This window comes from Hibiscus syriacus, unplaced genomic scaffold (genome assembly GCF_006381635.1).
Source record: "Hibiscus syriacus cultivar Baekdansim isolate YM2019G1 unplaced genomic scaffold, ASM638163v2 tig00003435_pilon, whole genome shotgun sequence".
Classification (NCBI taxonomy): Eukaryota; Viridiplantae; Streptophyta; class Magnoliopsida; order Malvales; family Malvaceae; genus Hibiscus; species Hibiscus syriacus.
This window is the reverse complement of record NW_024061971.1, coordinates 1,299,831-1,312,254: the sequence shown is the minus strand read 5'-3', so window position 1 is coordinate 1,312,254 and position 12,424 is coordinate 1,299,831. Positions and strand designations below refer to the sequence as shown.

Sequence of the window (12,424 nt, the reverse complement as noted above, 5' to 3'; positions counted from 1 at the left end):
GATTGTCAACTGGGGTGAACTGGTCAAACGTTCTGTGCCCAAGATGAAGTCGAGTTCCATCGAGATCAAAAGGAGATAGAGTTCCTTCAAAGAAGAAAACACATTGAATTGCATAATTGCATACATTTTAGGCATGAGTAGGATGACATTCATAATCGCATGATGGCTTAAATATCTACAGGTTTCCCAGGGATAGTTGAAGATTGAAGATATGAAAGCATCGAGATGAAGATAACTGGTCTTGAGATTTTGACAAGAATGATGTTTATACGAAAATTGAGTCAAAGCAGATTCAAACATCCAATGGCTCCAGACAAGTTTTCACGATGGAGATGGATTTTCAAAAATTTTCTCAACTTCTAAATTTTTTAGTATAATATTTTTCAAATATACATTCATGATGAATAATGTTTGATTTTCAGGTTTGACCTTTGAAGCAAATCATCTATAAGCCTTCACGAAAGAGTAGTGAAGCAAATTCGTTTGTTGAAGATTGAGTCCTATACTCTCTGAAGGAATAGGGAGCGGACAAGTTCGTTGAAGATTGAGTCCTATACTCTCTGAAGGAATAGGGAGCGGACAAGTTCGTTGAAGATTGAGTCCTATACTCTCTGAATGAATAGGGAGCGGACAAGTTCGTTGAAGATTGAGTCCTATACTCTCTGAATAAATAGAGAGCGGACAAGTTCGTTGAAGATTGAGTCCTATACTCTCTGAAGGAATAGGGAGCGGACTAGTTCGTTGAAGATTGAGTCCTATACTCCCTGAAAGAATAGGGAGCGGACCTGTTTATTGAAGATTTTTCGAGTTCTATACTCTCTGAAGGAATAGAGAGCGGACCCGTTTTATTAAAGATTGTTCAAGTCTTATACTCTCTGAATGAATAGAGAGCAGACACGTTTTATGAAGATTGTTCGAGTCTTATACTTCCTGAAGGAATAGGGAGCAGGCTCGTCATTTAAAGATTTTTCAAGTATTTATCCTGACGTAACATTCTCAAGACCAGACAAATTCGGTCATCTTTTGATCTTTGCTCTATTCTCGTTACACGACAATGAACAAAGAGGGGCAGCTGTAGATGCTTAATTTGTCTGGGTAGTTAGGAAACCAGAAAAATTAGAGGGAACGGTTTGTAGAGAGTGGGGGTATGGTGAGTTATCAAAAAAACTGTAAATGGGGGATGGTCAGTTTTTTTTAGATATAACCATTCATCAACACAAGAAAAAGGGGAGACAATAGGATAGAGAAAAACCAGAGACAAAAAAAAAATGGAACGAAAAACATAGAAAAGGAAAAAAGAACAGTGCTTGTAAAAGGGATTTTCCATATTCAGAGATAAAAGAAAAAACACCATTTTTTTCTGGTATTCTAGGCACAAGCAGTGAGTTTGGAAAGCAACAAGAGCAATCAACAGAAACAGAGACAACAACCAATCGAAAACAGTGAAATCAAAGGATCTTCTTCCCCTTCATTTTTTCATACAGAGCTACAACAGATTTCTTTTTCGTTTTCCTTTAAGCAAGGTAAGTATTAAAACTCGTTTTTGTATATGAAGTATTTCATTAGATATAAAAAATCAGTGGAAATTTCTTGAGATATTCGATTATTTTAAGTTCTAGTGCATGGTTATATGAATGTTTTGAATATAAGTAAAATAAGGGAGGAAGTAGGGTCGATTTGGGTTAGCTTTTACCTCTATAGTTGTCGTGAGTGTTGGATTAGGAGGGCTCGGGCTTCATCGAGGGTTACGAAAGCGTGGTGGTCTGCCGAGCATCGACGAGCTGTGGGATCTTGGTGTACATCCACCGTTCGTGAAGGGAGATAATCATAGAAGAGAGCAAGATGGCCATGGCAGCCGTTCGGTCGAATGGAAGAAGAAGGGAGAGATAGAGAAGATGAGTGAAACGGCTGAGGGTTAGGTTTAATATGAGTGTAGGATTAGGTTTAGTTTAAAGTAGGTTTTATGTTAGGTTATTAGGGCTAATTATTTTAAGGTCACTGCGTATGCTGTTAATTTCCATTTTAGTCCTGAAGCCGAGTATTGTTTGCTTCGTAATTTGGTCTTTAATTTTTATGAACATTTGATTTTAGTCCTAAATGCTAGGGTATCTATTTTCTCTTGTTTGCATATTCGGTCTTCTAGTTTTGCATGTTCTATTTTAGTCCATTTTGTGTGTTTAATTGAATTTTGCAATGATTGTGATTCTGGCTCATTACTTTAAAAAGTTTCTATTTTGACCCCATTATTTATTCAAGTTAATATCTTGTATTTTTACGTTTGGTATGTAATTATGTTAATATTTTCATTTTCGTCCATAGATTTAATTTAGTCATAATTTAGACTTTTTTTTTAATTAATTCTTTAAATTTAAATTTATTTTATTCTTAGATTTGTTTTTAAGTTAGTTGTTTATTCTTACTTTGCATGCTTAGTTTAATTTTATTTCATTATGGTCCTTCATGGTAATTTTGAATGTGAAATCGAGTTATTAATTGCATGTTTTATTGTATATATTGTTTTATTCTAATGTATGTTAGTGTCGTAAATACATATGAATTTTATTGTTTTTTTTATCTATAAGAGTTAGCAGTTTGTTTGAGTGCATGGCATATTTTGATTAATTTTGTTTTTGCATGACATTATTTTGCATAATATGTATGATAGCTTCATTTGCATAACTCGACCATATTCATAATTGGATTAAGGGTAATATATTTTTAATTTAAAATTATTGAAGTGGGCAGTCATAACTGATTTGAGGTCCGCTTTTAATGATTTTAAAATAAAAGTGTATCCCGAAAGTGAAACAAAAATTTTTTTTTGTCACCTAAAATTCAGGAACGAGAGAAAAAGAAATGTTCGTTTATTTAAATATATCGAGAAAAGGTTGTTATATCTTTAAGATCTGGTCTCGATATTTGTAAATAATCGAATATTCTTTATCTTTCTAAAATGACTTGGTAATTTTAATTTAATTCATTTGAGTGTTCTTGAATGTTTTTAATTTTACATTTTTGTTTTATGGGATCAAAATTCAAATTAACTTCGAATTTGTAAAGTTCATTGCAAAAACGTTAATTAATCGATTAGGTACCGATTTAGGGCGTTGTGGGGGTGCTAATCCTTCCCCACACGTAACCGACTCCCGAACTCGGATTTTGGTAACGCAGACCTCAATTTGTTGTTTTAATAAAAATTAATTTTTATTTAAAATAACAAACATTTTTGGGTGCCCAATCACACCCTAATCAAAGATTGGTGGCGACTCTTTGAACTATATTTTTTCGATCATAAAGGAAATCTGAATTTTTTTTCGAAACGAGAGGTTTTCAAATCACCTTTGTTTTTAAATTAATCATTTGAAAGAGAATAATTCAAAAATTAATGTGGTTTTTTTAAAATCTCACATTTTCACCTTTTAAGAAAAAATCGTTTCGACACCGACGAGCTGCTGACTGCCGTAATAGTAGCATTCCAACTGTCTGGTAGAGATGATAAGAGAATTAAAGCTCGAACTTCATCATCGAATTCAATTTCCACTGAACTCAACTGGGTTGTGATTGTGTTGAGTTCATTCAGGTGTTGAGCCACTGATACCCCTTCTGCCATCCGCAAATTGAATAATCGCCTCATCAAGTGCACTTTGTTTGAGGCCGATGACTTCTCATACATACTGGAGAGAGCCGCCATAAGACCCGTCGTGTTCTTTTCCTTTGCTATGTTGAAAGCAACATTGCGGGATAGCGTCAGTCGGATAACTCCGAGGGCTTGTCTGTCGAGAAGAGCACAGTCTTCATTCTTCATGCCCTCTAGTTGCTTTCCTGAGAGAGGTTGATATAGATTTTTCTGGTACATAAAATCTTCAATCTGCATCTTCCAAAAACCAAAGTCCGCACTATTGAACTTCTCAATTTTCACCTTCCCTTGGTTTGCAGCCATAGCTCCCACTCGAATCTGGCTTCGTTTGGATCGTTTCTGACAATTCTTGCGAACCATCGAGTATTAGAACACATTCGTTGACAAATTCGTATCGCCGACAAAATTTCAATATTCACGAAATTTACTATTTATGTGAATAGTAATGAATAGTAACATCGCAAAAAATTGACAAAATTCACAACCAAAAGCTCTGATTACCAGTTGTTGAGAAATAAACAAGTAACGAGTAATTTCTCTATAACAAAATTAGTGAGAATGCGAAATAAAAACGGAAAAATAATACCCGAAATTGATAACGGAGTTCAACCAATTGTGCTTACGTCTTCGGACTGCTGCAGATCTTTTATTAAGAGAGAAAATTTACAGGTGTTTACAAAACACTCACTACTCACAAGAAACTCTCTAGTATTGGGAGAAAGAAATGATTTTTGGGATGATTTTGAAGCTAAATGAACTAGGGTATTTATAGTTGAAGCTTAGGGACTAATCTTGTAATTAATCCTATTTCTATTTTAATTAAAAATTGGGACCATTGTTGAAAACCCCAAGCTGGCGGTGCCCCTTTCCTTTTATTTAGCCGCAATATTTGACTTTACAAGAAGAAGATAAATGAAATAAATAACAACAAAAGAAGAAAAATGATTAAACCTCCCAAAAACAAATAGAAAGCTCAAGAAATAGGAGAGGAAGAAGCAAAGAGGTTGATACACATGTTAAAATATCATGGTTTTCAGAACCGGACCGGTTAGCGAACCGATCATGTTATCGATTCACTGGTTCAACCGGTCGATCCGGTCCGACCGGTCGGAAGAACCAGACGACGTCATAATTATTTAAAAAATTAAATAAAAATACCAAAAATATTTAATAAAAAATAATTTTTTATATCACAAGTCATATTCAAAGCAAGTCATAACATATATAAGTTAAAAACCATACAATCAAGTGAAACAAAATGATTCAAATTAACTACAACATAATATTTAAGGTAAAACATATTAAATAATAAATATAATTATATAACTATAATTAAAAAATAAATTTGGGGTTAAAAAAATCATAATAAAATGATATTGTTTGGTTTAAATTTTTTAAAAAAATCAATCTCACATGGCTAAGAAACATAAGAGTAAAAATATGAGAACAAAACAATCTTACATTGCTAAGAAACGTAGAAGCGCATCACAACTAACTTCTATAAATAATAGAGGTAATTTGGCAATCAAAATCATGGAGCCTTTTGGTGAGCATTGAGTGAACTATTCTTTCACTTCAATCAAGCTCGAATTTTAGGCTTCAATCGAGCTTCTAATTTTTTTTAGTTCAAGCCTTTTTGAGTTCAAGTTTCAATATTATATTTCGAGTTTGAGTTGAATTTGATAATTTTTAGGTTGTGAGTTTGAGTTGAGTTGAGATTACTTTTAAAGTTTTCAAGTTCAAGTCGAGCTCAGCAATACTCGAGTTCGACTTGGCTCGTTTAACAAACGACGTTGTTTGGTTTAATTTTTAAAAAAAAAAACAAAAATCTTGGTTTTTCTCGATTTTTCCGATTTTCAGTCTGTCCGGTTCGAACGGTTTAGCGGTTCTGGCCGATTCACTAATAGCGGTTCACCCGATTTAGATTGAACCGGACTAAACAACGATTCTCGGTTGAACCGATTAAACCGACGATCTGATCCGATTTTCAAAACAGAGAAAATATTGACATGATTGAGCCGATACAAGCAATGGAGAAGGTCTCTATGGCACATGAAGTTGAAAAGTTATGTGGTTGGAGAAAATATTAAGTATGCCACGTCATCAACGTGTAATTGAGAAAAGGTGGAGTGACAAAAAAAATTGACTTATAGAGTTTAATTATTAAATTGATTTTTTTGTAAAGTACAATGACCAAAATAAGAGTGGAAAGAAAGTTTAGTTATTAATTATATGATTTATCCTTTTTAATCTAATTATATATTTCAATATTAAATCAAATTATAGTTTTAAATCAAATTTAAATACCAATATATATATATATATAATCATCTTATGTAGGGGTTAAATCTTTATTTAACCTATGAAATTCTCTATTTTTTATCATTTTGATTTTTAAATTGTTTTATTCTTTTAATATTTGAAATTGTTTCATTATCCCTGATCCCTCACTGTTGATGTTTTATGTTAAAATCATATAACACAACAAATATATTTCTAATAAAAATTATTTTATACAATAATTTTAAAAATAAAACAAATAGTGAAGAAAAAAAGAAAACAAAATAAAAGTTGTATTTTAAAAAATATATGATTTATGTTCTCTTTGCAATTCATAGAAATTAAAATTTGAAAACACTCTAATTAGAGATTTTTTTAAGTACCCGATTTCAGTTGCATTAGATAAGTCAAAAAAGTATTTTCTAATCCCACGTTTTATTTTTGGTAAAAAGGTAACTTTTGTGCTGCAGTAGGCCTAATTTATCATTTTTATCCCTATCGTATTTTCACATTAATTTAACTTTCAAAGTTGTTCAATTGCATCATTCTAAACTATACCCTCATTAAAACCTTAAATCGATGGTTTTAAGATATATATTAAGGTTTAGGGTTTAGAAGTTATGGGGTTATAGTTTAGGATTATCAATTTAGGGTTTTAAGTTAGGAGTAAGATATAGAATGACGCAATTAAATAACTTTGAGGGCTAAATTGATGTGAAAATACGATAGGGGTAAAAATGATAAATTGAGTTTACTACAAGGGCAAAAGTGACCCTTAAACCTTTATTTTAATATTAAAAATAATAAAACGTTTAAAAATCTTTTGATTAATATTTATTATTTAAACACGAACCACACTATCTCAATGGTTAAGAAAATATTATTATTCTTTGAGACCTCGAGTTCGAGCGTCATGTATGCCAAGGGTATGAATGTTCAGTGTCAAATGGTTGAGAGTTTTTGAACATATACTACTTTGTATTCATTCCAAATTAATAAAAAAAAAAATTTAAATATTAATTTTATTACTAAATAACAATTTAGGTAAAAATAAATATTGTTAAATAAAATCATTTTCCTCAATCATCAAACCCCATTAGACTAATTTGATAAAAAATCCTATTAAACAAGAATATTGTTCGTAACATTAATTAGAAATTTTATAAATTTTATGATAAATATAAATTTTATTAATTACATATCAAATTTCGAAATACTTATTATTTTGATCACTATATGTGTATATACATGTGAACTAATTTGATTGAAAATAGTTCAACATTGCATATCCCTGCCGTTACTCTATCTTCACCCACATCCCTTGACTTGGTACATGAGCATGCACCGCAAACAAAAGGTAGTACCCCGGTGGAGCAATCTCGGCCGTCGACGGTCCAGCAACGGTTAACCCATACGTAGAAGGTGAAAGATTGGTGACGCCGACGATCTTCAACGACACCATCCTTTGATTCATCGAGAAAGAATGGGTTGCAAAGGATGGTGCAACAATGTTCACCTCCAAAGCATTAGCTGTCAAGTAAACTTGTAGTTGAAAACTTAGCGAAAATAACTTTCCTCCGTATCCTATGTTCTCATCTACAGATAAAATCCGAGGCTTTATCCGATCATATTCCAGGGATAAATACGGCGGCGAGAAAGATTCCATGCTTAAATCCGTCGGGTATTCGACGTTTATGAAATTATAATTTACGTGAGGATTGCTGCCACTTACGAGAATTCGACCATCGGGTAATAATATGGCTGATGAATGGTACATTCTTGGCCTTGTGGATGGTGACATTATAGCAAAACGCCAATTGGAGACGTCGGTGGACGGGCGGTAAATGATCGGTTGAGTGACTGGATCACGGCCTAGTTCCCAACCGGCGGTACCCGATTCCGCACCGTTGATTATGAGCATATCGCCGTTTGGCAGAAGTATCATGTCGCCCATGACTCGAGCCAACGGCATGTCTTCCATGGTCCAACTAGGATTTGGATCCAAAACCTTGAGCCTCCCACATGTTGATATTGCACGTATGAAGTTACCTTGCGTAGCCTGTGTATATGAGGCTCTTGGTGCACCGCCGCACACCATTATTTCGGGTTCGATAACTGCTTTGCTTTCGTCTAAAGGAAGCAAAACAGATGAACCGGTGCTCGGATAATTCCTCGGATCGTCACCGGGGATTCGAGGGAACACTTTTAGAACCCTGTTTTGATTATAATCAAGATATATCGATCTCGTGTTAGCGAAGATAAACAAGTTTCCATCTGGTAAAAGGTGCAAAAATGGATACAAATTATTCTCCACGTCTTGATCGTTTGTTTCGGTTAAAAAATTCAACCAAACAACTTCGCTAGAACTCGAAGGATAAAATTCATAATTATTCTGTCGTCTCCCACCAACAATTATGATTCGACCATCAGGTAAGACTTGATTCGTAGCATACCATCTTCGTTATATTAAAGACTGTGGGAACTCGATCCAATCGCAGTATTCATCGTCGTTACAAGGAGTGAAACTTCGAATATTTCGATCGCCGTCGTTGTAGCCGCCGGTTTGAACAAGAGTTCCATTAGGGAGGACTGCACCAGATGAGAACCAAGTATCGGTTTGGATCATCAAGGGACGAAAAGCATTGGTGTTAATATCATAGAGGATCGAGTGAGCAGTGCAGTCAGTTTGGAGAACAGTATCGGAGTTATCGACTCGGCAAACACCATCGGGAGTAAAGGTTTGAAGGGCCGAAATCGGTTCTGTCGAAGATGATGACCTTGTTATGGAGAAGAAAGGGATATAACAGCGGAGAAGAAAGGGAGAAATGAGAGTGAAGGAATAAAGAAATTGATCATGTTGATGAGTCTTTAATTGGCAGGTTAAGGGCAAAAAGAGGTCTAGGGTTGGAGTTGATGATTTGAGAGGTGAAAATTTGTTGTGAAAACTATAATTTTGATGAATAATTTGTATTTAATAAAATTATGTTATTCAGATTCGAGTGTAAATTTTAGATATAAATTTATAATATTAAAATAAAAATAAAGGAGATAGAGAGGGAGATTACCTTTGGGTAAAGAGCACTTCTTGAGGGATCAAGACAAGAAGCGTGATGGTAAAGTATAACTGTTACAAGCCTAAAACGGAGATCATTTGCTCGGGAAGTTCAGAAGATGTAGGTCAATTACTTTGCTTGAACCCAACTAACTCATTTCCATGTAACATTTAAAAAATTAATTATAATCAACAACTAATTGATATAACGGATGAACACGAATCAAGCATCTCGGCAATAAAAAATTATTGTAATTTCTTGAGGTCTCGGGTTCGAGTACTATGGATGTCAGGGTTGTGAATGTTTAATTTCAAAAAGGGTTAAGAGTTATATTTAAACAGATGATATCTTATGCTTACCTTAGATTAATTAAAAAAATAGGATGAAAGTTTAAATAATAAAATTTGATATTATAAATAAAATAAAATAAATTGAAAAAATCTTTTCATAATAGACCTCTATAATATTCGATTTAGACTAATCGATTAATGAATTAAATATTACCTTATTATACTAAAAAAGTAATTATAAACTACTAATATTTCGAAGTAAATACCAATATAAACATATTTGATATTTTTTTACATTTTAAAATTAATTTTTAAAAATATTGTATTATCTCTTATTCTATATATATATGGGTTAAGATCCACTTATATATAATGTAACTCTTTTAATTTTACATATAATATAGAGTTAATTCTTTCTTAAGGGATGTCAATCTTTTTTAAGAGTGGTATATTTTTATTTGTTTTTTTTATATTTCATATATTTAATTTATATACGAAAAAGAATTTCTTGAAAATTTTGGGGTGTTTCATTGTATACCAACTCTGCCCATTTATGTTATAAAGATTCAAACATTTGACAATGAACGCTTAAATATTCTACAATCATTGATGCTCGAACTCGAGACCTCTAGGAATAAAACATTCTTTTAATCACTGAGGTCATCTAGTTCGTGCTATAGACTTTGTATTTGATATAACAAAAGTTCATACATTTTAGGAATAAACCAAAATTGAGAGGCATTAGCTCTCCCTTGCCTTGCAATACTCAATCCATATTAGTAGATTAATAAATCAGATATCCATGGTTATATAAAAAAAAAAAATTCTATAAAACAAAAATATGTTTCACTACTACAATAATTAATTAATATTTTATTAATAAATTATAAATAATAATTAAATTTTGTAAAATATATCATTTTTAATAAAACATTTTAAATATAATTATAAGATAAAGAATAATCATAAATTTATAATATTGTTAAGGGTAAAGTACATAAATCGTCTCCCGACTATAGGATGATATTTTGTTGAGTCATTCGACTATTAAAAGTTATAAAATGACTATTTTATAACTTTTATTAATCGAAAGACTTATAAAATAATACCCTATAATTAAAAGATCATTTTGTTTTCTTCTTTCATTCCTATTTTCTATCCAAATCGGAAGAGATAAAATTCAACGATTTACGAGATAAACTTTTGAAATTTAGATTCAACAATCCATGTGCAAAAGCTTTGTTGTTTTAAATGTTGAAAACAGGTTGTGGGACAATACTACCAAGATGTGGGCCGCTCCGATTCTCAAGGAGATGTAGATATCACCATAGGAGAAGCACTACAAGCCACCGCTCTTACATCAGGAGAGAAGCCGGTGGAATGGAGCGATGCTGCCGCAATACACGAGGCGGAAGTGAGAGCCACCGGTCGTAAAACCATAATGCCCGATGGCATCACCGCCGCGGCTCAGTCAGCTGCTACCCGCAATGCTAGAACAACTAGAGATGAGGATAAGACTAAATTGGGTGAAGTTCTCTCCGTAAGTAACCACAATCTACTAAGCCCTACGAGTTCCATTAGAATTAAAAACTCAACTTCGAAATCTGAATTCACAGGTAAAATAAAAATGGTTTGAATGATAAAATATTCCAACGTTGATTTTTTACCGATCACGCAACGAGTGTGTATGAAATTGCAGAATGCATCGACGAAGTTGGCTTCAGATAAGGGAGCAACAAGGGGAGATGCGGAATCAGTTATGAGCGTGGAGAAAAGGGATGATCCCAACTTCACTACACATCCGGCCGGCGTTGCTACTTCCATAGCGGCAGCGGTTAGGCTCAACCGCAGACAGCGTCCGGGATGAAATACAATAGCAGTATATACTGACACCTGCATGCATGTTTTTTTTTCTGGTGCTGCCATTAACCCTTTAGTAACAAGCTTTGTAGTTTTTAACTACCCAAAAGTTGACTTCAATCTACTAGTTTGCATTAACTTTTGTAATTACTTTCTTAAATATACCAATGAAATAATTAATAACTAAATGTTAAATTTTATTTTTAAAAAGAAAATTTAAATTTTTATAAATTTTCAATAAAAAATTGAAATTTTTAAATCTTTAATTTTTTTAAATAAAGTATTGTAGAGGTAAATATGATTTTTTCAACTCAATTTGTTATATTCGTAAATATCAGAATTTAAACTCCTGATCTTGTTTAAAGAATTATTCAGATAAAAAATTATTCATATAAGATGAATTTTTTCAATTTAATTTGTTTTATTTGCAAATATCATAATTTAAATTTTTAATTTTAATTAAAGATTGAGTATTATAGAGGTAAAGACGATATTTTTCAATTTAATTTGTTTCATTTGCAAATATCATGATTTAAATTTTTGATTTTATTTAAAGAATTACTCAGATCAAATATTGTGGAAGCTAATATGAATTTTTTTAATTCAATTTGCTTTATTTATTTAGACTTTTGATATTGTTTAAATAACTTAATTTACTCTATTTATAAAATACCAAGATTGAAACTTTTAAAGAACTTAGTGCTTTCGTTGCGGGTTAAATCTTTACATTTTTAAATTCATTGATCAGACTATGGGTGGAGACTGGAGATTCAAACAACGATGAATAAGTGATGATTGACCTATCTTATGCGATAAAATTAATAACTATATATTGTGGTTATTCTGTTTCGATCTGTGGAAGTTTAATTACAAAAGAAATAATCGAACTGATATGATAGTTGATGTCATATAAGACTTACAATTTAAAATTTTTGAGTAATTTAAGAATTTTAAGAGTTTTGTAGATTTAACGATTTAAATTTTTGTTAAAAATAAAATTAAAAGATAACTTAAATAATAACTAAATAAATTCTAAAATCTACTTTGATAAAAAAAATCTTTTCAAGTACTTTTTTATTAATATGAAAATATGAAGAAGTATAAGATAGTATCGATTCAAATATAATTTTTAATTATTGGATATTGAACGCCCACATTTTTACATTCATGGTGTTCGAATTTGGGACTCAAGAAATAAAAATAATTTCTCTACTATTAAGATCACTTGGTTCGTACAAACCCTTTCAAGTATCTAAATAAACTAGAAAAATGTTTTGATAAAGTAACAAATTGAAAGCCAACAA

General features: G+C 32.0%; 1 protein-coding gene and 1 pseudogene across 1 annotated transcript; one reads left to right on the top strand and one right to left on the bottom strand.

The window, feature by feature from the left end:
* Positions 1 to 7,097: 7,097 nt before the first annotated feature.
* LOC120177150 lies at positions 7,098 to 8,757 on the bottom strand (annotated as a pseudogene).
* Positions 8,758 to 9,027: 270 nt separating this feature from the next.
* LOC120177140 (late embryogenesis abundant protein 47-like) lies at positions 9,028 to 11,127 on the top strand. The gene is made up of 3 exons (XM_039183371.1): positions 9,028 to 9,090; positions 10,525 to 10,800; positions 10,960 to 11,127. The coding sequence occupies exons 1-3, from the start codon at positions 9,028 to 9,030 to the stop codon at positions 11,125 to 11,127; spliced, it is 507 nt and encodes a 168-aa protein (XP_039039302.1).
* Positions 11,128 to 12,424: the final 1,297 nt, after the last annotated feature.